This window comes from Abrus precatorius, unplaced genomic scaffold, assembly GCF_003935025.1.
Source record: "Abrus precatorius isolate BTA unplaced genomic scaffold, Abrus_2018 Scaffold2, whole genome shotgun sequence".
Taxonomy (NCBI): Eukaryota; Viridiplantae; Streptophyta; class Magnoliopsida; order Fabales; family Fabaceae; genus Abrus; species Abrus precatorius.
Window position 1 is genome coordinate 38849667 of NW_020874362.1, and position 22751 is coordinate 38872417.

The 22751-nt window shown below is 30.7% G+C and overlaps 2 protein-coding genes across 12 annotated transcripts; both read right to left on the minus strand.

The window, feature by feature from the left end:
- Positions 1–334: 334 nt before the first annotated feature.
- LOC113858068 (hydroxypyruvate reductase) lies at positions 335–10441 on the minus strand. Of its 8 annotated transcripts, none has more exons than XM_027490507.1 (13): positions 10316–10429; positions 10137–10173; positions 9364–9417; positions 8439–8619; positions 8039–8163; positions 7815–7959; positions 7561–7688; positions 6146–6217; positions 5295–5397; positions 5075–5181; positions 4584–4625; positions 782–994; positions 337–606 (listed from the first exon to the last, which is right to left on the minus strand). In XM_027490507.1, exons 4-13 carry the CDS (start codon positions 8542–8544, stop codon positions 538–540), a joined length of 1110 nt encoding a protein of 369 aa, XP_027346308.1. In that variant the 5' UTR covers positions 8545–8619; positions 9364–9417; positions 10137–10173; positions 10316–10429; the 3' UTR covers positions 337–537. The 8 variants fall into 8 exon arrangements, with proteins under 8 accessions (XP_027346314.1, XP_027346308.1, XP_027346309.1 ...); XM_027490508.1 differs by having other exon boundaries at positions 349–606; positions 8439–8561; positions 10127–10173; positions 10316–10441; XM_027490510.1 differs by lacking the exon at positions 8439–8619 and having other exon boundaries at positions 349–606; positions 8039–8160; positions 10316–10441.
- A 2791-nt stretch (positions 10442–13232) lies between these two features.
- On the minus strand, positions 13233–18805 carry LOC113858070 (polynucleotide 5'-hydroxyl-kinase NOL9-like). 4 transcript variants are annotated; one of them, XM_027490515.1, is made up of 10 exons: positions 18728–18805; positions 18524–18648; positions 16548–16815; positions 16425–16458; positions 15736–15905; positions 15406–15589; positions 15123–15303; positions 14685–14784; positions 14000–14127; positions 13233–13434 (listed from the first exon to the last, which is right to left on the minus strand). In XM_027490515.1, exons 3-10 carry the CDS (start codon positions 16807–16809, stop codon positions 13381–13383), a joined length of 1113 nt encoding a protein of 370 aa, XP_027346316.1. In that variant the 5' UTR covers positions 16810–16815; positions 18524–18648; positions 18728–18805; the 3' UTR covers positions 13233–13380. The 4 variants fall into 4 exon arrangements, 3 of the variants coding, with proteins under 3 accessions (XP_027346316.1, XP_027346315.1, XP_027346317.1); XM_027490514.1 differs by having other exon boundaries at positions 16548–16878; XM_027490516.1 differs by having other exon boundaries at positions 15123–15243; positions 16548–18648.
- Between the last annotated feature and the right edge of the window lie 3946 nt (positions 18806–22751).

A 22751-nucleotide genomic window follows, 5' to 3' on the forward strand; every position in this document is an offset into this window, starting at 1 on the left:
ATGGCGGGGGGAAGGAGGAAATAGAAGAACTAAAGTGAAAAAAAAAAGGGTTAGAAAACCAAAGGTATAATTTTGCTTTAAAAATGTGAAATACAATATGTATAGTCAAATCCATATATTTTTAACATTACAGTGTGTTTTTGACCATATGATATATATGTAAACATCCCCGAAAGATGGTCAAATTAAGCATCCTCAAACTTAGTCAGATGCCTAATCACATAAACAAGTTAATGGGACGAACATCATGTAGTGATGTTAGTTTTATGATCACCAAAAATATGGTGGCTATAAATATATGTTTTAGAAATAAAAGATTGATAAAATATTATTTGTAACATACTCTTTATTTAGTTTCCACAACCCATTGCTGAAGAACAATTAGTTCCCTGTGAAAAAAATTCCCTACACATAATTGTTGCCTCATCTCAATTTTCATTGTATAATGTTAATGAAAGTGTTTCAGCACAGCAGAAAAATTGATCTTAAATTAAAAGTTAGAAGTAGAAGATATAGCAATGAACTTTTTGCACTAATTCAATTAACTAATTCTATCCCTGTCAAAGGAAGCTTGGCATGAAGTTGAAGAACGACATCACCAACAACCTGCAGTCAACAACAGGCAATGAAAAATATCAAATTTCACAGTGCAAAGTTTTTTTGCCCCTCCATCTCTCTCTTAATCAAGAATTCAATAAATTGATGGGTAGAATATGATTTCAAAAAAATACTAAGGTAAACAAGCAATTTAAGCACAGTGGACATAGATAGCCACACGCACCTTAGCCATGGCTCTATAAGAATGCTCTGTAACGCCTGCAACATGAGGAGTCATGATAACATTCTTAAATTTGAAAATCTGATCACAAGGGTCAAATGGCTCACTCCAAGCTACGTCAGTGCCGAACCCTCCTAAATGACTTGATTCAAGGTGGCTGACAAGAGCCTCGTAGTCTACAAGACCGCCTCTAGCAACATTCACCAAAAGGGCACCCTGAAATATATAATTGTATAATAACACATAAATTAAAAGTTTCACCTGACAAGCAAATTAAACCAAATGATATTTATTTATATTAATGTTATTTTTCTTGTATTCTATTTTTATAGTACAAATTGATGAACTGTCACTAGGAAAACATAATAATAGATTTGCAATTACTTCACATCAACATAAAATGGTAGAAACAACCAGAGAAAGCCACTCGTCGTATATGATAGGTCCCTTTCCAAAAATAATCATGATCTATTATAATATCTTCCATTACTTAAGCATATGTGAACTATGTGAACTAATTATTCATTTTTGCAATGATATCAACCAAAGATACGACCTCTCAAGTTAGTATTTGTCGCCCTTCTCTCAACCAGAAGACAATTTTGTTTCAATCCACATCAATCATATCCTTTCGACATATGTGCCATCATCAGATATCACTATTGCATTGAAAAGTTGATCATCATTAAAATATTCTCCCTTGTTTGGTGATCACTTCAAGGGGGTCATGTCCTCCATTAAAAAGCTTAAGGCTACTAATTGTTGTTCCGTATAAAATAGCCATATTGCATCCAGTTGTAAACCCTCAATTTATAAATAAGAGAGAACATAATAAAGGGAAAGTAAATACGTAGATCCAAGTAAATAGGAAACTACTAGATTCAAGGAAAATAAAAAATCAGAATAATAATAATAATTGTTAAAATTTAGAGATCACAATAAGCTGATTCCTCAAATATCGCCACCATGAAATATCCAGTCAAAGACACTTATTCCGAATTTTCAACTCTCTAAAGCCAGTTTGGTTGTGGATGAGGATGCCATATGCACACAAAAGTTTAAGTTGGTAATTATATTTAGGGAATCATGCCAACCTCATCTCTAGTTTTGTTAGCATTGTGCTACAAATTCTCAGATCTCTAGGTACCTCTTCAGCAAAAATTGACATCACAAACAGATAGTGCAACTACCTCATCTTCAGTGGGGAAGATTAATTTTATACCCGTATAAAACCCTAGCAATGGTGCTCTCAATCTGCTACAATTCACAGCAGTTCTCAGTCTCTAGTATTTAACTAACTTTGCTTCACAGCTATAATGTGAATCATGTAAGAATAGGATAAATACTGGAAAATTGTGCCTAATGTGGTGCATGTTAGAAATTTATATTATACAGTAAATAAGCCAGTAATAGAAAGCAATGCAAGTAATATATTCAAGCACAATAAATAGTAGTTAATACAGAACTCATAACTCTCTCCCTTAAGTTGGAACATTGCCTGACTTGTTACATGATAGTTTAACTACTGTTATTATGTACCTCTGAGGATGTCAAGTTTCTGCTCCACAGTTCTAATATGTCCTATAGATACAACTACCAGATGAATATTCTCTTTAATTAAACAGTAGTAGATTTCTACATGCTTTGTCCTTTCATGCAATACTGAGTTAAGGCAATGCAAATGGCCACGTGATTGTCATACCACATCTTTATAAGTAGAGTAGGCATGTTGTGTCATATCACATCTTGATAGGTAAAGAAATCTTGAATCCAATCTCATGAAGTAAATGATACACACATAACAATTCACAAGAAGTTCGAGTTATTGTTCAATATTCAAAAGCTTGACCTTGCTACTACTTTTCATATTTACACTTTTCCAAGAAGTCAAATTACCTCCAAAGAACATGGAACAACCAGAGGTTGATTTTCAATCCATAGGACAACTAGTCAATTGGCATTAAATTATCTAATTATCCATGTTCATTGTCTATATAAAGAATCTCATGTCCTAAGACTCCTTTCTTATCTTAGGTTAAGTAAAATTGGATCCCAATGGGAATATCAAGAGGATGACATGAACTAACGAAGCTTAAAAGAAAAGAAAGGTCAGCACATGTCTCTATATGGTAATTCAATACATCAATTAGTCTGTACCACTCGAGATAATTGTAATTCTCAATCACTACAATTGAGTTTTACATTTGAAACCGTCAAAGTAGTAGAAGGTCTATTTCCCAACATACCAATGCTAGACAGGAAGAGACCATGGACATATTTCAGTAGTTTCTACGAGTACCCTTTTTGCTTCTGGTCCAGGACAGAGTTTAGGTGGCCTTGGTTCTTCATGTGAAATTTAGTTTGAACGAAGCTCAAGCTATGAAATGCTAGAGGTGTCACTACTAGTTAACTTTTGAGTTATCAACATAGACCACAATGACAATATACGCACCCTACAATTTCTGATAACAGACAATGTGATCATAGTTGCGTCATTTTTTTGTCAACAATACTCTGACAGATGTGACAACTAAAGATGCATGGATTGGGAAGATGTGGCCATATGATTTAGAGGACTTTGGATCCTCAAGTTGATGATAATAGTACACAAACACCATAAAGGAACCATGGAAATAACTTCACTCACTTTTTTGAAGGTTAGATGATTTATCATTGATCTACACAAAGATGCAGGATCTCAGTTGTACAAACTAAAAGGAAGAGTCACTAAATGAATGTTACAACTTACAGGCCATTTAAACAACTGTTTGAGGAGTTAAACAGTTTCTATACCTATCACTTTTGATGTTAAGATGATGGAACACATTATACAACAAGAACAATTGATTGTTATGAGCTTCTAATTGGATTTATGAGTTGATTCAAGTGTTGCCTAGTCTAAAATTTTGACGGGTTTTGATAATTTGATCACCTCATCCAGGTTGCTCAAAAGCTTTCTAGATCCAATTTTATGACTTCTACTAAAGCATCTCTTTTGGTGAGTTCAATTTTCAGGGAGACAGTTCTAAATCTCATGGTACTAATTCATGAATCACCAACAATTTGACATACAAAAGCTTAAAACATTCACTTCCAATAATCTTATTGTTATGAACCGAAAACAGAAATAGGTAAAAGAAAAATAAAGGTTTTATTGAATTGAATAAATTGATAGAAAAAGGTGAGAGATCTCTCCTCCAAGAGGTTCCTTTTAACAAAGGATTTCTCCTTTTACAAAGGGCAAATGCTCAATTTACAAATGATACGATCCAGATGCCCTTTCCCTTAAATCTTTTACCTCAAATTTGAGTGTGCCCTTTTCTTATTTATCTACCTCAAAAAACCCCTCTAACTTCCAGTCCCCTTCCACAAACTAATAGCAATAACTACTCCAACTTTCCTTTTCCTCTCTCCTAACTCATAACTCTAATATTGTTAAAGAATAGTTATTAGTTTATTTGTGTGTGCATATATATATATATATATGAGTTAGGATCTATATAAGACACTATTATATTATATCCTACTCTTATGGATTACTAAAAGATCATAAAGTAACTTACAGTTCATTGAATTGTGTAAGTTAGGGACTCAAAAATAAAGTATAATAATTTCTACAGAAAAGATTATTCGAGAGAAATAGATAAAGAATGTACGAAGGGTTATTGCAGGATTCCAATCACAAGGAGAGTATCTCCTTCTGAGGACCACCTCTGTCCATACATCTTGTACATAGATTATGATCTTATTTAACAGAAAAAGAAATACGTAAATCTGAAAAATTCAACTGAGATGGTAAACAAACCTTTTTCATAGAACAGATGAACTTATTGTTTATAATATCAGCCTGAAAAAAATTATATCCAAGTCAGCAAGTATGTAAACAAAAAGTTCATTCATATTACGCTTAGCTCATGGCATGCATTTAAAAGCATAAAAAATGGTAGAGCTACATATCATTCAAGCTTATAAGCACAAACAAATTCATCGTACTAATCAACTTTAGACTTTAAATCAGTTCATCAGTCACTACCAATGAAAAATAAAATAAGAATCCCCGTAAAAAGATAACATGTGTTTCTAAATTAACAAAAGCAGAAAAAATAATGGGTAAAAAATAAGTGAGATGCTCTTTTACCAATTGGTCTAAATGTTGCATCAACCATCTACCATAATTTTAAAACCATTAGTTTTTCAATAACTAGTTAAAAAAATTTTTGGATTCAAACTAAACGTAATCAAAGAAACAAAAGAACTACAAAATCAAACAAAATGAAGGATTGGAAAAGGTTCAACCGTTTCATTGTTTAATCTTATGCAGCAAACAACAATGTCAGCTTTCCTTGCAAAGTCATATATATCTTCATGACTGCCCTTCACATCAACAAGATTGTCAACATCATCTTCAACAGCAATAAACAACATGTTAAGAAATAGAAGAACTAAGTTCATTAATTAGAAATAATCCACAACAACTGAGAAGGAATACGTTGACTTATTTTGATATTGTGCTTACCATATGAAGCCCAACTTCGCTTAGTAGCAATAACTTTGACACCAAATGGTTGCAATCGCTTTGCTAAATCGATTCCAATATTCCCAAAGCCCAAAATAAATATCTACATCATCATTAAAACTTAGTTTTTCACAATCAGTATATTCAATTATTGCAAACACATTGCGCATGTAAAAATAAAAATGGGATGAAAACAGAAGTAAAACAAGAAAATCTACTATTCAAAATGATTATATAGCCCTATTTATGTGTAAAACAGATAAAATAGGTATGAAACTATGACAACGATGGGAATATGAATAACAAAATGGTACCTCCCACATTATTTATTTTATTTAATTAGAAATAAAGTATAAAATCAACATTTAAGTAATGCTCCAAGGAGGGTTCTAGAAAGAACTTTGACCTAAAACTGAAGTTTAAATTTACTAACATAAATTTCAGAGCCTTTATTAGTATAGCAAAGAAACATTTGAATGGTAGATCACTCTAATCATTTGTTTAACTCAACACAATTTAAAAATAAATAAAATTTATTCAATCAATTTTAGACTCCCAAAAATAACTATCTACATACATGTTATTCATGCTACTTTTTAAGCTCCTTAAGCCACATGTCAAATATATTTCTTAGTCATCTATCCCCTCTGTCCTCCATTAAAAGTACAAATCATTGATTTCATTTAGCTAAAATAGGTTGAGATCCAATTTAATCAATGTATGTAACTATCCTCGAATCTAAGCATCTAACCATTATGAAAAACAATGTTGCATAACATAGGGATTAAGAACAAAAGGTGGCAAAGCATACAGAGTATTATTTGTTTCCTAAGAAGAATCAATACACTCACAGTTTTCCCAAATAAAGTTTCAGTAATTGGCTCGCCAAGCTTCTTCTGTTGTATGGAAATTTGCAGTTCATTCTGCAAGATCAATTTTTTATTCAAATACTAAACATGTAATGCAAATATTAGGATGTAAAAATTCATACAGTACATAAAATAAGCAAAGCACAAACAGGAAACAAAGAAGAGAAATAAATGCAAAAATTCATGTGGTTTAACCTTCTTTGAGCTAAAGGCCTCATCCATGGGCAAAACTTATGAAACCCAGATACTCCAAATTTGTCAAAATATCAATGTCAGACACACAATCAATACCAATATGCCTACAATACATTCAGATACATATCCAAAAAAGGATCCCAGTTTTTTTTTTTTTTTTTAAATAATTTGGTGGTGTGATATGATTGAAATATGATTGAGAATTTGAGATACGACTTATAACAGTCAGTTACGGCTAGGGCTTATGGACAACATGAGTCTCATCTTTCACACTCAGCAGAGCTTCTGAGTCTTGCAAAAGTGGTGTGTTTCTAGTGCAGTGGCAGCAGTTTGTTGTTGATCTTTCTCACAAAATCACTTGGTGCTTTCTATGTGTTGTAAAGTCACATTTTTACTCTGGTGATGGTGGCGGCTGGCAACTCAGCATTCAGTCCTGTTATAGATTGCATAGCAAGACACGTATAACTGCACAAGCCTTTCATGTTGATATTGCTTTGTCTTTCAAGTGCTTCTAATCTAGAGTTCACAATCTTCCCACAATTGAAGCATTATCTTCCTCTTATTTGGGTATTTTACTACAACTATAGTAATTTGTTGAAGCTTTTATTATTATTATTTTTTCTATACATTTTATCGCAACCTAGCAAAAACTTGAAGTCATGTTAACATATCTAGGCCGTATCTTATCATAAATTTTCAAGAATCTCCCATATCCCCATATCGTATTGTACCTGTGTCAAACTAGGTTTCTAGGCTTCATAGAGAAAACAGAGAAAATTCAATGTGATCAATGAAGATTACAAGAAGCTGCCAATTGCTCAACAATGGCTAATACAATAAAAGCATAGGTTTTGCATACCTAGGCTTGAGGATTTGTTAGATAATGTGGTAGGATTTGGTTTTCACAAGCTTCCCCTTTAATGGTAAAAAGTGAGTTTTACAAATTGACTTGCGTAATGGTTACCATCAAATCTGATAAAGCTTTGGTGATGATTGAAATGCTACTTTTAAAACTAAAGATAACTTGTACAGTGGGTTAGTTATGTCATTTCGTTTGTTTAATGCTCCTGGTCTTGTTGTGCAGGTCTTGACATATCTGTTGTGCCCCTTTCTAGATAAGTTCAAGTTTATTTTGATCATATCTAATCCACCTCATATAAAAGAAATAACATTTTTTATTTTTAAATCTGAAGAAGCCATACTTGCTTTCGAAGGAGACCCAACATTAGGTATATGGCCATTTCAGCACATGAAGCTGAATTTCCTGTAATATCACTTGGGATCCTAGCAACCTTGATTCCATGCTTTGTTGCAGCATCAACATCAACACCTTGGAGGAGAAGTCATAATTTATCAATTTAAAATCAAAATGAAGTTTATCAAAAAAATTTAAAAGCAAAATTAATTATATAATAAATGATTCGTGAAATTCCTCAACTGACAAAAATTAGTGTACCTTCCAGCCCAACGCCATACTGCAATATAAGTTGCATTTGAAGTGCATGTGAAATGATGTCAGCATTTAGCCTCATGTTTTTCACAATGCAAACATGATAGTTAGCGATAACATTTGCTACATCTTCTAAAGGGAGAACATCAACCTAAAATGCAAAATCAATCTAAATTAATTGAACAATTTCCCTCATTGCATTGCAAATTATAGATTTGATCAGATTGTACCTTGATAAATGAATGATTTTGCAAATACTGTGTCGTATATTCATGAGAAGCAGGGAAATGAGGTCCACAAAATAAAACATGGGTGATTTGTTTCTCAATGTCTGTATTACACTCCATGAGACCTGCTGCAACGTTGAATAAGAAAGAGTTAAGAGTTAGAAGAATGAAAAATAAGGATTTGTCTAAGTTACTCCAGGGGTAAATGACCTTATCCTAAGTGAACTAATAAAGTTAAGACACTATATTGAAAATTGTATCAACTTTTTATTTAACACTTTATAGGCAAAATCTCATTAATTCAACTAGGATGGGGTTCTTTACCCCCAATAATCCCACGAGGTAATTTAGACAAATCCTGAAAAACAACTAAACACAAAGTTTCACTCAGCATTGTAGATACCATGCTTTTTGGAGAACCTTGTAGTTATGAGTGTTCTGGTGCCAAGATGATGGTCATAATATGTCTGTGACCTTCGTGCCAATAACAATCGCAGCCCTCTCAACATACTCCCTCTCGCTTTTCCTTTTATTATTTTTGAATTTTGACTTAGGCCAAAAACAAAACGCAAAGCAATTTTGTTCTGTTTATTTTTTAAATAATGGTCAACTCAAGAAACCTTCCTCAAAACATATAAGAATTGCATATTTTATAAAATATTTTACTTTTAATATACTTTTCATTTAATGTCATTATCATTTTTTAGAAAAGTTACATACCATTCAAAAATAGTATAAATTTAAAATATTAATTTTTTAACTATACCAATAATGAATGTCTCACGAAAGTTTTTATTTTTACTTTTAAATCAAATTGAATTAAAGTTCTCTATCTAAAGAGATTAAGACATTTTAGTGAAGTGCAAGCTGTCCTTTATGCAACTTTCTGTCTTTATCCTTTTAAGGTCAATGAAATTATGCATTTCCATTTAAAAATTTTAAGTACCCATTGTGATAACATGTCAAGATCCTAATAGCAAGGTATGGGACTTGAGTCTAACTTTAGAAGGGATTCTAGTGTGGAGTTTATAGGACTCCAACTACAATGGTTAGCTTTTGTGGTGTGATTCTCCTAAGGTTCTTATCATAACACCTTAGAAATTTAACCAAATGGCTGTCCATCATCAAATGATAAATATGAGATACGACAAATTTTAGCAGAAAAGTAAGCAGATTTCAATTGAAAATATCATAAACAATGGTTGCTTGAATTTATGTTCTAAATTTGAAGCTTAAACCAGCAGACCAAAATGTAGTACTTTAGGCCTGGGAAATTACACTTAAAACTGCAAAATACATTAACAAAAATAATAGCTTAAGAGAGTTACCCCAATGCAAGAGTAACTCTTGAGAATTAGAATGAGAGTGGCCTCTTCAATTAGCTGCAGAAATTCCAAGTTGAACTCTAGAATTAGTTTCGATAAGATCAATCTTAGTGGTATTGCAAATATAAACTTTGTAGATATATAAGAAACAACCATTTGGTACACATCCAGAAGGAAACTGAATATTGCAAATTTTATCAGTTTTTGATGTTCAAAAGCTTGATTTCCTTCCATGGGGTGTGTGATCCACACAAAGAGGAAAGATATATGTCAACATCAGGACTCAAAAGCTACTTCAACTTAACAGTGAAACTAGTCTAGTACATGCAACTAATGTTATGGAAGATAGAAAAAAAAGGACCATTCTATTATTGAATAATGATAATTACATACACAAATCTGAATTCCCCTCCCAAAGGTTTCCCTTTCAACAAAGAGTTCCCCTTTTACAATTAACAACTGTGCTCAACACTCTATTTTCTCAAACTAAAAAATCTGAATCTCCAACCCTTCTACTATTTAAGCTAATTCCAAATATCACCACCAAACTAATTCTATAACTACTTTGTAACTAACTTTACAACTCCTAACTTCTAGGATCCTATCAGAAAAGTCAGAGAACTTTTATATAATGAACAGATGAATGCTGCTAGGCACGTATCCCTCTTATTTAGAGAGACCAATCCATGAGTAAAGATGATGCATGATTTCAATTCAAATAAAAATTAGATTATGCAGATAACAAAATAGCAAAAACGAAACTCACGTGACTTAACTGATAGCAATCTCGCTAGTCAGTAGCGAACACTTGTCCTGTGAAGAAGCAATGCGGATATTGTGGATAAGTGATTCAAATCAAAAGTTATAAAAAAAAAAAAATCACTACACAAAAAATAATGATAATGAAATAAAGAACAAATAGAGGTAGATCCACAACCAAAAGACGAAAACTAACCAAAAAACGAGGATACACGACTACTTCAGATCAACCCTAGGTGTGTTGGTTCGAATTTTCAAAATTTCGTATTTGCTCTGCGTTGAAGTGAAATAATTACCACATTTTCTTGTCCTTATCGTACATGTGATTTTACCTCATCTTCTAGATTTACTTAAAATGGGGGCACAAACACACGTTGATATATTAAGCGTTTATATAATATTATAGTAAATGAATAATCGTTTGTTAAGAATTAAGGGAGCATTTCATGTCCTTTTCGATGTTTGTTAAGAATTAATGTAAAATTAATATTTATATTTTATTATAAAATTAGGTTCACTAGTGGTTGCAAAATGCAAATGGCTTGATTTATCCATGGAAGCCACAAATGGAGATGAGGTCAACCAATAGACGATGATTAATTACAAAAGCTGCAGAGCTTGATAGCATTGGAAGAAGAGCTCGTTCGGAATTGAAGAAACCAAGTATAAATGATTTACATTTCTTCGTCATCTTTGCAACTAGTGAGAATGGAGTTAACATTCATATAGCAACTAAAATATATATATTTTTTAAAACATGAAGATTGATTTAATTATAAGGATATTTTAATTAATTATATATTTTTAAAATAGAGGATACCAAACTTATTTGAAAAAAATGCCTGTATTATAATTTTATTTTATTTTCATAATATATTTGATTCTTGGCTAATAAAAAAATTTATTTTATATTTTTATCTTTTATTTTACCTTTTAACAAATAAATAAAATGTCAGTGATGATATTTTTATTATATTATTTTTCACTCTAAAATTAAGTATTGTTATTTTTTATTTTTATGTTATAAAATTAATTCATATTTAAACAATTAGAAAAAAGAAAATGAAACTAATATCTCCTCATTTCACCTTTTGAAAGAGGGAGGGGCATTTCCTTTTAAATAGTGAACTTTTCATGTCATCTACATATATTATTAAAAATTTAATTTAATTTAGGTTACGTAAAATTTAAAAGTTTTATAAATTTTCTTAATATTAAAAATTTCATCTAGTTAGTTTAGGCTTATCTAATATAATACATTAGTCATCATTAATAAAATATTGTTTTTTTAATTTATTAAATTTTTAAAAATCATGAAATATTCTTTTAATTTTTATTAAATTATTTTAATAATATATAATTTTAATTATTTAAATTAAATTATTTTCACGTACTCTACACATATTATTTAAATTTTTCATTAAATTATTTTCATTTACTCTGCATATACTGTTAAAATTAATTTAATTTAATTTAGGTTACATAAAGTTAAATAACTTTTTAATTTTTCTGAATTTTTGTACATAATTCTTACTAATAAAACAAAATATAATTAAGTTATTTTTTGAAAGGATAAAATATGTTATTAAGCCCATAAAGTTATTTCGTGTATGATATGGATATATACAAACATGAATTCAAAAACCATTTATTAAAATACATGCATTCGAAACTTCTTATTTTAAAAATCTAAAAGATCAGTTCGATTATTGGAATATCATTTTAATAATGATTTATTATATTTTCATAATAGTATTTTCAAAATAAAACATATCATTTTAGTTTTATGTTGAAAGGCATCTTAATTATAGAAAAAAAAAGATTATAAATATTTAGAATTTATCGTTGTTATTATTTTGTAGAAGTATTTAACAACTATATAAGTGGTTTTTAATTGCTAACCAACTTTAAGTCAATAATAAATAGTATTAAATAAAGTGAAATGCAATTTGAATCAAATTTATAGTTTAATGTTATTTTTATATTTTTCAAGATATATAATATACCCTATGAATTAAGCTCTTGAGCTAGGAGTTCTCCTGAGTCTCTTGGTAGAGAAGGTCGAGGGAGTTAAAAGATTTAGAATATGAATTTGTAACATTCTATTATCGACACCTAAAAATAGAAAGTTAACTAATTAAGTCCAAGTAGTCATTAATTGACAATTGAAGAGATAGTATTAGTAGGGCAATAGTCATTAATAATCTAATAGGTAATTATTGACAATTAGCTTAGTTTGGGTGCGTGTAGCAATTAATCTACAATCGATCGAGAGACAATAAGATGTTAGTCAAAGACGGTCTTTTCAATTGTGATTGTATCAATAACCAAAGAAGATGAAACTTCTCTAATAAACATGGGACAAACAAATATATTCTTAAGTTTTATAAAAAAAAGTTAAATAATAAACTTATTCTCAATTGAATAATCTGATAAGGTACAGTCAAGGATAAGATGAGAAATCATAATCCTAAGAATTTGGACAGATATTAATAATTATATAGATTTGTCTATGTAAAGGATATATAATAAGAATTATTATTTTAAGAATGTAGAAATTAAAACTTTGATGCATGGTCAAAATTAAAAATCTGTATTATCATTTAAATAAAATTTAACCATCAATGTTATTTTAAAAAAAAGAAAAAAGTTTGAGCTCCCCCCATCTTAAAAATGTTACGCCCCTTGTCAGCAAAGAACCTTAAATTTACAACCATACTCTTCAAATTACATTGGCTAGACTTGGCCACCACACAATATCTTTTCAACTATTTTGCATTTTTATGATTAGTCAGAAAGTAATGGAAGCATCAATCAATCATAACAAATAATGCAAAGCCCAAGCTTGAAAGGGATTAAAATAAGTCATCCTGAGCATAATTTCAATGCAACAGTGCCACAAAAATAGCTATATATAAATAACCAAAAGAAAAAAAAAAACATTTCCCACCTTTTCTTCCCTAAAGATTTGGATTAATAGCTCGTAAGTTTATATTTTAAGAAAAATTTCAGTAAAAAAGCAAAACAGCTACAAGTCAACCAAATTTTGTCATTCTCATTTAATTAAAGAAACAAATCTACATCATATTTTTTTTTCCTACAATTTTGTTGGATTTTCAAAAATAGGAAAAAGAAATACTCTTAGGCATATGAAAATTATAATCTGTGCTTCTTCCATGGGAAAGGAAGCTTCTATAATGAGTTGACCACTGCCTTGTTAATCTGATGCTATAACGGTTCTCTTCACCAACACAAGAACAACTAGCTTGTATTCAAAGTATTCGCTGACATGTAAGGTGATATGCATCCCTGAACCTGTCAGGAAGTCATTTTATTTTAATGAGAAGAAACATGAATCATGACATTATGAACCATAAATAATTTTTAGCACACCCCACCTTGCTAGTCCCAATGCAACTGAGGTCAAAATAAATATTTCCTAACTCTCTCTCTCTCTCTCATTTTCCCTCTCAAGAATTTTCAGTGTTCCTCACTTTATAATAGCAATTTGGGCCAACTCTTGCTCCCAGACTCACAACACCTATGGTCACACCTTACTAGCTAAAAGCACTAATCTAAGGCGGCTACACCTTGTTTATTTCATCCCGGGATAAGCCAACTACCTAGGGCCAGCTCCACCTAATGGGCAACCATTTCCTCTAAAATCTCTAGATCTAGAGACGACTTCACCAGGTTGGTAGTCCTTGCCTCTCGCAAAAGTAGCCATTTCCTCATCGATAGAAGAAATAGTTCATAGAACACAGAACACATTCTAACAACAACAAAAGAATGCAGTTTGGTTTAGCTTTTAACATATTATCTTCCGTCTCTATTAGATTCTGTTAAGAAGAAAGCAAAAGAATGTAAAACAATCGCTTGCCTGCAATAAACAAGCAGGAATTTGGATATAACCCTGTAGCAAGAGGTTGACTTTTTCCAGATAACTATGTGGCACAGGTGTAATGACATAGAGCACACCTTTGACTGTGTCAATACCCCTCACAATCCCTGAAACATGAAAAATCAAGATTTCAACAATGAATATACTTAGAATTATTGAAATGCATAATAACTAGAACAGTGGAAGGTTGTATGATTTGTGCCCATCAGGAATGTCACTTCTCTTATTTTTTATCTTTTATTTACATATGCAGAGATCCCTTAAGATATACTACACTTCTGAGATGAAATTGCAAATCAAATCTAAAAGACACTGATAAACTTGTTACAATCAACAGACATATGATAATGAAGTTACACCACAAATGCACATTCCTTCACAGTATATTTGTGTCATATTGCTACCAAAAGTTTGAATTATTGGTCTCATGTTCAATAATTTAATTTATCTTTTAATCAGAATTATAGTGTCCCTTTTTTCTTTACAAGGCATTCGAAGTGTTCTAGACTTGCAAAATACAGAATCGGGAACTTTGAGCTAGTTTGCAACCCTTTTTAAATCTGAAATTTCAATTTTGCAGAACTATTTCAGTACAATGACCCACTGTTTCAGATCAAGGCACAATGAGAAATTTCAGAATTCAGAAGTTAGTCAAATTACCTACCAAGACCAAAACACCAAGGTAAATTTTCAGGTCCTTCAGAATCAACTGCTAAGCCAACAATGGTAGCATTCAAACTGTAAAATATTTCGGAGGTTGGGACCTACAAAAATATGGGTAGACCATAAAAAAATGTTCACCTCACCTATATATAAATAAAATATTGTTGAAATTCCTAACAAGAAAACAATATATTAAATATTTAGACTCATAGTAAAAAGATTTAAAAATCAAATGGGATTGGAATCAAAATGAACCAAATGCATGAAAACTGAACATATAAAGGGCAACTCAGTCACAAGAATCCACTGTTATGATGCTTGGGAAGGGTTAGATATATACAACTTTATCTTCTGAACCATCAGGTCACAATGTAGCAACTTTACTGTTGCACCGAGGCATGATACAGAATCATAGGTAATAAGTAAAATTTGGACCTGCCTCACAATGAAGATGTCGAAATTTTATGCTTGCAATGGGAACTTCATATGGACGGTGAGAGGCCAAGGCATGTGCAAGTTCCTTGATAGTAGAAATATTTGAATCACTAGAAAAACATTGCCTGAAATAAGCCATTATTCGTAAATCACGCAGGACACGTGCATCCTTCTGAACAAGCACCCTGGGGAAACAAAAATAGGAATATTCTATGATACTTGAAGCATAAAAAATGGAAAGAAAAAGACCAAACTAGCAGCTGAAATTTCAATCAAAATAAGCTTACGATCTATTTAAAGAGTCCTGACGAGCTGAATTTATCTCAATTAAGTTAACTGTTCCATCATGTTCCCCATCTAACCAGAATTCTCCAGCTGGTAAATTCTTATTTTCAGAGGATATGCTTATCTTAACAACATGTGTCGGACAAATATATTTCAATATGTCCACTAATACATCATATCCAACACCTGAAATACAAAAGAAAAGAAATTATTGAACAAGTACCATACTAGATGATATATAGATATCATCCTAGGAAAAAAGTGGTTTAGCAAAAGTACAAATGCTGGATTAAAAATATCAGATTAATAATTGAAAAAATAAGTGAGCTTACCTTTCACCCAGCCAGGAGTATTCACGATAAGAGGCAACTCAATCCTGCAAGGATTTTCTCCCTTGCCAGAGGTGCAATACTCCTTACGGTAATAGTCATATATGGCAAATACATAACTTAAATATGTTGATGGATCTCTCTTAGAAGAAACATCACCAAAGAAAAGACACCTGTTACAAAATGACAGATAGTGAGTCAAGCATGTTCATCTCATGTTCAATCAAACAATACATGAATTGGCTGACACTTACATTACTTAATATATAAATCCAATTTAGTGTCTATAAGAAACTTCACAACAATGAAAATAAGCCCCCCAGCCCCCACCACTTCATCACCCCCAAAAGAAAAAAGAAAGAGAGAAGAATGTCAGGGACCTTTGACTCTCGCAACATATTCAGAAAAAGGAACAACCACCTACTGAACAAAATCAAATGAAGAAAAAATACATGCAATACAATACACCTCCCCAGTAGAAATCATCTTGACCTAACAAACAAATGAAAAATACAATGTGGCTAAGCTTTGCATGGTCCAGTATATAATATATGTGGCCACTGAATAGATGATATATGCTATCAAAAGGCAGCAATGTTGTCAAAAATTTCAAATTTAAAGCAACAATACAAAAACCAAATAAATACAAATTCAGTTCCCAAATTATTGAGAGATAATATAGTACTCCATACCTCTCCGGTGTTTTCAGGCATGGAACTGTCAAATCTAAAACAATTGAAAAAAAAAATGAATAACTTTAAAATAAATTATAAATATTTTTACACAAAAAATAAGATAGGGATTCACCAACCTACCTGGAGTTACTTTATGAACAATGGTTAGTGACAGAAAAGCAGGAGGAGTAAACTCAGGTTGGCCAACATCAGTATCCAGATAAGCTACTTCGGTGTATTTGTTCAAAAGAACATTTAGGAGATGGCGAGAGAAGGTTGTCTTTCCACAATTCTTGGCACCACATATAAGAGCAATAGGAGGCATTGAGCTGTACATGATGGACTCAGTGGCCTTCATCCATTGCTCTGGGATGTATATGTCCGGTGAAGGGGAAGAAGCCATCTCTTTCTGTAAAATCACAAAACAGCTTTTCTTGATTAAACAGCCTCTTTATTGATGAGTCACGCAAATCTGCAAACAGTTTCATGCAATCAACAGCTGAGCTGATAAGTGAATCTGTTTGATTCAGTTTGTCAAGGTTTGGGCTTATACACACCTGGATTGAATTGGATTCGCAAATTTGTGAGTTTATTTTATTTTTCTTTATTTTGGGGACATTTCAAATTGTACAAGAAACTAACTGAACCACCCCACCCATGCATTAGATTCAGGCTTTCTTAGGCCTTAGCCTAACGTGTTACCTGTTAGAGGCTTTTTCTAAAGGCTTGGCCTGACCTGTATAAAAATTAGGCCTTACCTAAAAACCTATTTAAAGATATAACTGGTTAAATGGTGACATTAAAAAAATAAATACGTTTAACGAATGAAATGGGCCAACGTAACCAGTTATTAATGATCCAGATTACAGAATTTACCATGCAGATTGGATTTGGTTCTTGTTTAGACCATTGAGACCAGGTTTTTTGAGCAGCCCTAGACTATATGAATCCTAACAGCTAACACTTAAAGCAGTATATGATCAAGAAAATCCATATCATGGAGAAAGTTTAACCAAGATGCAGCAAGGGAACAATTTGATCAAATCCATGTTTATTTTATCAGATTTCACGATCAAACATAAGGGTAAGGAAGAATCAAAGAAAAACAAAGAGCATGATTGGGGCAATCAGAAAACCATGGACAACCCAGTTTTATCATGATGTGAATTGTCATAACAGGTCAACTACCTCTACATACTTTCTTATTACCATAAGCAGTTCGCATATCAGGTCTCTATTACTGATAAGGAATCATCCATAAAAGGGGACTTTAATTAAGAAAGTTTAGAGTTTTGTGGTTTAAGCTTATTCAAACATTCCTGGAAGATTCCTTACCACGGAATCTGAATATCCCAAAGAATCAACTAATTATTGTAATATAAAAACAAAACACTTCCCATCTCATATATGTCAAATGGATTATATATAAACATTTGAGTTAATGCACTCATTTATCAAATTCTAGTATTCCACTTACTACTATTTCCATATCTTAAACACCAGAAGGGTTTAAAGAGAAAATTGGTTCCAAACCTCTCATCAAGCTCTTGATGAACATTTTTCAATCTATAAGTCAGAGGGTAAAATGGAAAGGATTGTGAACTTAGAGGGGAAATTTTTAGCCACAAGCTAACTAGAAATTGTGTGGTAGAAATTTTAACTTCAATTATTAAAATTCCCATCTCAAAAACACATGTAACAAGGTCTTGGTTCATCCAAAATTCCAAAAAAATACAAAATGAATGAATTTCAAGCATGCACAACTGAGTAGGATGGATTTCAAGATTCCCACATTAACGTCCTAACCTTACCATCACAAATGCCAACTACCCCTATTATCTTTTCTATCACTAAATTTTTCTCTACCTCCTGTTTCCAATAGGATTCAAACACAAATTGCAGTATACCCAAAAATAAAAATGAAAATTTGTCTAAGCATGCTAAATAAAAGCCAGTTGAAACAGCAGTAAACATTCAGAACATATGAACGGAGTCCTAGAGGTCCCTGTCTTTCACTTCTACAGCTACTTTCAAATGCATCAGTAATATCAAGACCCACTTTTCTACTTAATCGTGCTTTAGTCTATTAACCAAATAAAATAGGAAAATCATTGTACCTAATGCAATGAAAAAACTTCGCCTCAGGAGTACTTGAAGTTTACTGCTAATCTGCGACGATCCTCTCAAATGGAAGCGTCGTGAAGTGTCTCCTCAAAGAATAAAGATGAAAATGCAAAGAGGTCTGAGTAAAAACAAAAGCATCAAAGAGAGTGTCAACCGATGCTTAGCACGCATAAGAGAAAACAATTAGTGAAAAGTACATTATACGTCTCTGCCCCCAAAAGCAAAGTTTCTGTAGTGATTCAATTAGTGAAGAATGGTACCTTCTTCTTCTTCTTGAAGTGTTAGAATCGTGGAGAGCGAAGGTGCAGGGAGCGCTGGTAGAGCACCAGAGGGAGAGCAACTCATGTGAGAAAAAGGGTTTTTAATTTTTTCCGTTAAATTGTCGATTGACGTTTAAAAATTCGCTTAATTACATTTTTGTCCTGTATCTATAGTACTCGTTCTAATAACAGCTTTTTAAAAAATTATTCGTACTTAATCTTATACCTATGTAGATATAAATATTAATCTCCATATTCATATTCTTTGTGTATCTGCCCATACTTAAACCCATTAATTATGCTTGTTTTAAAAAAAATATTTAAAAAAAAATATACTTATAACTTCTCATAGATATTATAATAATATAAAAATTTAATATGTAATTATCAAACAAAATACAAATATAGATAAAAAAATAAATATTTAAAGATTACAAGTGCTAAATATATCTTAATATAATAATTTTTTAAACTAAAATTTTTAAAAATCATAAGCGAAATTAAACATTCAAGTTATTTGTTGACAATAACCTTGTCTTGTGTGAGATTTGCACAATGGATGGCCTCTCAAGTAGGATCATTTGGTGACCTCTTATGACAATATTGACAACTAGCTCTAATGGTTCATGATTGCTACAATAGGTTTGAATGAGACAAACATTGAGAATAAAAGTAGGGTTAGGATAAAGAAATTCAAGTGACACATAACACTTTTTTCTTTAACTTTTGAATATGAAATTATAAGAAAAATAACGAATTTAATTAAAATAATATAATATAATTAATATATATATATATATATATATTAATAATAATATTTTAACCCATGTACTATACAAAAATATTTTGTAAAAAATAATTTTTTTTTAAAAATCATTTTAATGAATTATTTATAATGTATATGAATTTGAATAAAAGATAAATGGTCACAATAAAATTTTATAATAAAAAATTATATTTTTATCTAAAAAAATTAAAAAATAAGAATTAATAATATTTTTTATATTTTATATTTTTTTAAAAAACTTCTTTGAATGTAAATAAATAATAAGAATAATATTATTTAGATTCAATATATTATAGTTGTGTTTGTAATGCACATGTTGTAAAGAAAAATATTATTTTAAATTAAAATATAAAATATAAAAAATAAAATTTAAATATTATCAATAAATAATAAGCTTACAGTAATAGTAAGATATTGTAAAATTTATAAAATATTTATAATATGTTTATTATTTATTATTCACTTTATAATTTAAATATTAATATAATTTTATTAACTAAAATATTTGTGTAAAAAATATTTTATATGTGTGTCATATAGAAATATTTTAAAAAAAAAGTCAATCTCATATCAACTATGTAATAATTAAATTGTATTAGCCTAGTTAAATGATATAATATAGTAAATAATTTTTTTATTAAAAATATGAACTAAAATAATTTTTTTGATTTACTTTATTATTGAATCTATTTTTATATTAATCTTATATAACTTTACATAAGTAATATAATAATACAAAAATTTAATACATAATTGTAGAATAACGTTCAAGCATAAATTAAAATTTACATAAGTAGCGCGCACACACACACATATGCAAGTATGGGGCAGAGTGAGTACTTAAATACCCATACTGCACCTATCTGCCATCTCCGTTAAAATGTGCAGGTATTTACTCATACTGTATTTATGTAGCGGGTAAATATTTTACCCGTTGTGAGTACCCATTGCCATCCCTATATATCCTAATATTAGTGCAATTTTAGTTTCTCTAATTTTATTTCTTTCATTTAGTCTTTTCAGTAATTTAATTTTAATTATTTATATTTAGTTTATTCAATTTTTCAAATATACAATTTTAGTTTCTTTAATTTTAATTGCTTATTTTTAATTTTTAAAAAATTTAAATTAATTTATATTATTTTTAATTTCTTTAACTAATATAATTTTGTCAAATATTAACTTTGGTTCGACCATGTCAATTAAAATTACTAAAATAATAATTGGTAAAAAATAAAAAATATATTCTAATAACATATTTTATAAAAATTAAAATTAAAATTATATAGCTTTTATTGAAACTAAACAGTTAATTAAATATATATTTTTTTGTATTTGTAGAAAATGAGTGTTAACTATAGGAGGCTACTTTATAAGTTTCTTGTAGGTGGAATGAACTAAATGGTTGTGATTCCTTTTGTTGGGTAGATAATCCGATGCAGTCAAAAGAAATGACCCTATCAGCACACATTTCACTACTCTACAAACTACAATAAATGTTGAATCAAGTGTTAGAGAGGGAGAAGTGTCAACAAGCTAAATTTCACTTAGCAAGAAAGAACGCTGTTTTTTATGAGCCATATTGCTTCTGTCTTGGATTATTGGAGTTTTTCTCATCTTTTGGTTCTTAATGTACACCGTATACTGAGGTATAACACTTCTCCCTGACGGTGTTCCTGTGTATAGGCATAAAATGTTTCTTAGTCCAGCATTCATTATGCAAAAAAGTTGAACACTTAATAAACTAGAATTACATGTTATTCTGATCAATTGACTTTGAGGCCATTATTATTACTTTATAGGCATAATTAGATTTTAATCATTATCAATGATATTGTTTTGATTGAGTTTTAGCTTATTGGCCTCGTTGGGTTTAATTGCCAAATCTTTTATTTTCAATCACCTTAACCTTTTTGTTATCTACATATCATATGGGGAGCTACAAAATTCAGATTTGTGCGATCTTGATGTCCTTGAAAAGCTAAAATGAAGATCTACAACTTTGTATTTCATGAAGATCTCCTAATTTGTTAAATTCAAGAAGAAATTGGACCTCAAAGTTAAGCCACTGTTACTTGCGCATAAAACTGTCCATGGTGAGGGTTTTGTGCTTATAAGATGCTGAAATCTAAAATTCTGTATTAGTTGCGCGTGAAAATGCCTATGGTAAACCTTTTTACACCCATAAGGCACTGAAGCTTGGAAGATCTTTAGAAGCTATGCATAAAAATATCTTGTAGTCAAAGTTGTGAACAACACAATGACCAAAATGAAATGACAGGAGCAGAATCTATGTTCATGATTGAAGGTACTCTACATAATTGATTGTACAATATTACTAGTAATTTTTTCAATTGACAAAAAATGCACAAAGCTAGTCTAGTTATGTAATCATACAAAAATATAATGCAAAAACTATAGCACAAAATAGAATACATATTCATGACTGAGCATACAACAAAGTGGAAGAAGATTGACTAAAACGGCATAGGCAATGCATAAATTAGATTATATGTAATTGTTGACATCTCAGTTTGTTACATAACACATCAGTTGCATATATAAAAGTAGTTAGAAGGTACATAGAACTGTTACTGCAATATAACTCCAACATATATTCTCACATCATAGGTTATACACCTCTAAAAAAAATATTATATGGAAAATGTTATAACAATACACCTCTGTAAGGTTTTACCTCAAAAAGTGTAGAAAAATTAGAAAAGAATGTTCGATATTGATGTACAAATTGCAATGTCATTATATAGAACGAGAATAATTACAACAATGAATAGCTAATCCTAAAGTTTAGGAGATGAAATAGCTAATTATACAAGAACATTAATTGGACAGATACGAAACTAATTTACAAGGACAATTATAACTGATATACAGGAGCCAATACAGAAAATTGATTTCACAATAAACGATGAAATTGTGTGTAGGATAGCACCTTCGGAAATACATGAACAAGCTGATCATGACTTCTGGTATAAGCCGTGTGAATGATATAATTTTGAACTTGATGATGACAACTTCAATATGCTTTGTTTTTTCTTGAAACACTCCACTAGCTACAATATGCATGATGTTTGATTGTCACAAAAAAAGAGTCATAGGAATCAGTAAGAAGACTTTTGAGCCATATCATTTCGCATGCAGCGGATGCCATGG

Excerpts from the sequence above, each read along its gene's own strand:
- LOC113858070 (XM_027490515.1), bottom strand. The coding sequence starts at position 16,809 with ATGGCTTCTTCCCCTTCACCGGACATATACATCCCAGAGCAATGGATG. Across the intron at positions 15,304-15,405 it reads CAGGACTCTTTAAATAGATC|GGTGCTTGTTCAGAAGGATG; the intron begins GTAAGCTTATTT and ends TTGTTTCCCCAG. Across the intron at positions 13,435-13,999 it reads TTCCTGCTTGTTTATTGCAG|GTTCAGGGATGCATATCACC; the intron begins GCAAGCGATTGT and ends ACTTCCTGACAG.
- LOC113858068 (XM_027490505.1), bottom strand. The coding sequence starts at position 8,544 with ATGTTGAGAGGGCTGCGATTGTTATTGGCACGAAGGTCACAGACATAT. Across the intron at positions 6,218-7,560 it reads TGGGTCTCCTTCGAAAGCAA|AATGAACTGCAAATTTCCAT; the intron begins GTATGGCTTCTT and ends TTGATCTTGCAG. Across the intron at positions 5,182-5,267 it reads CAATATCAAAATAAGTCAAC|ATGATGTTGACAATCTTGTT; the intron begins GTATTCCTTCTC and ends TTGCTGTTGAAG.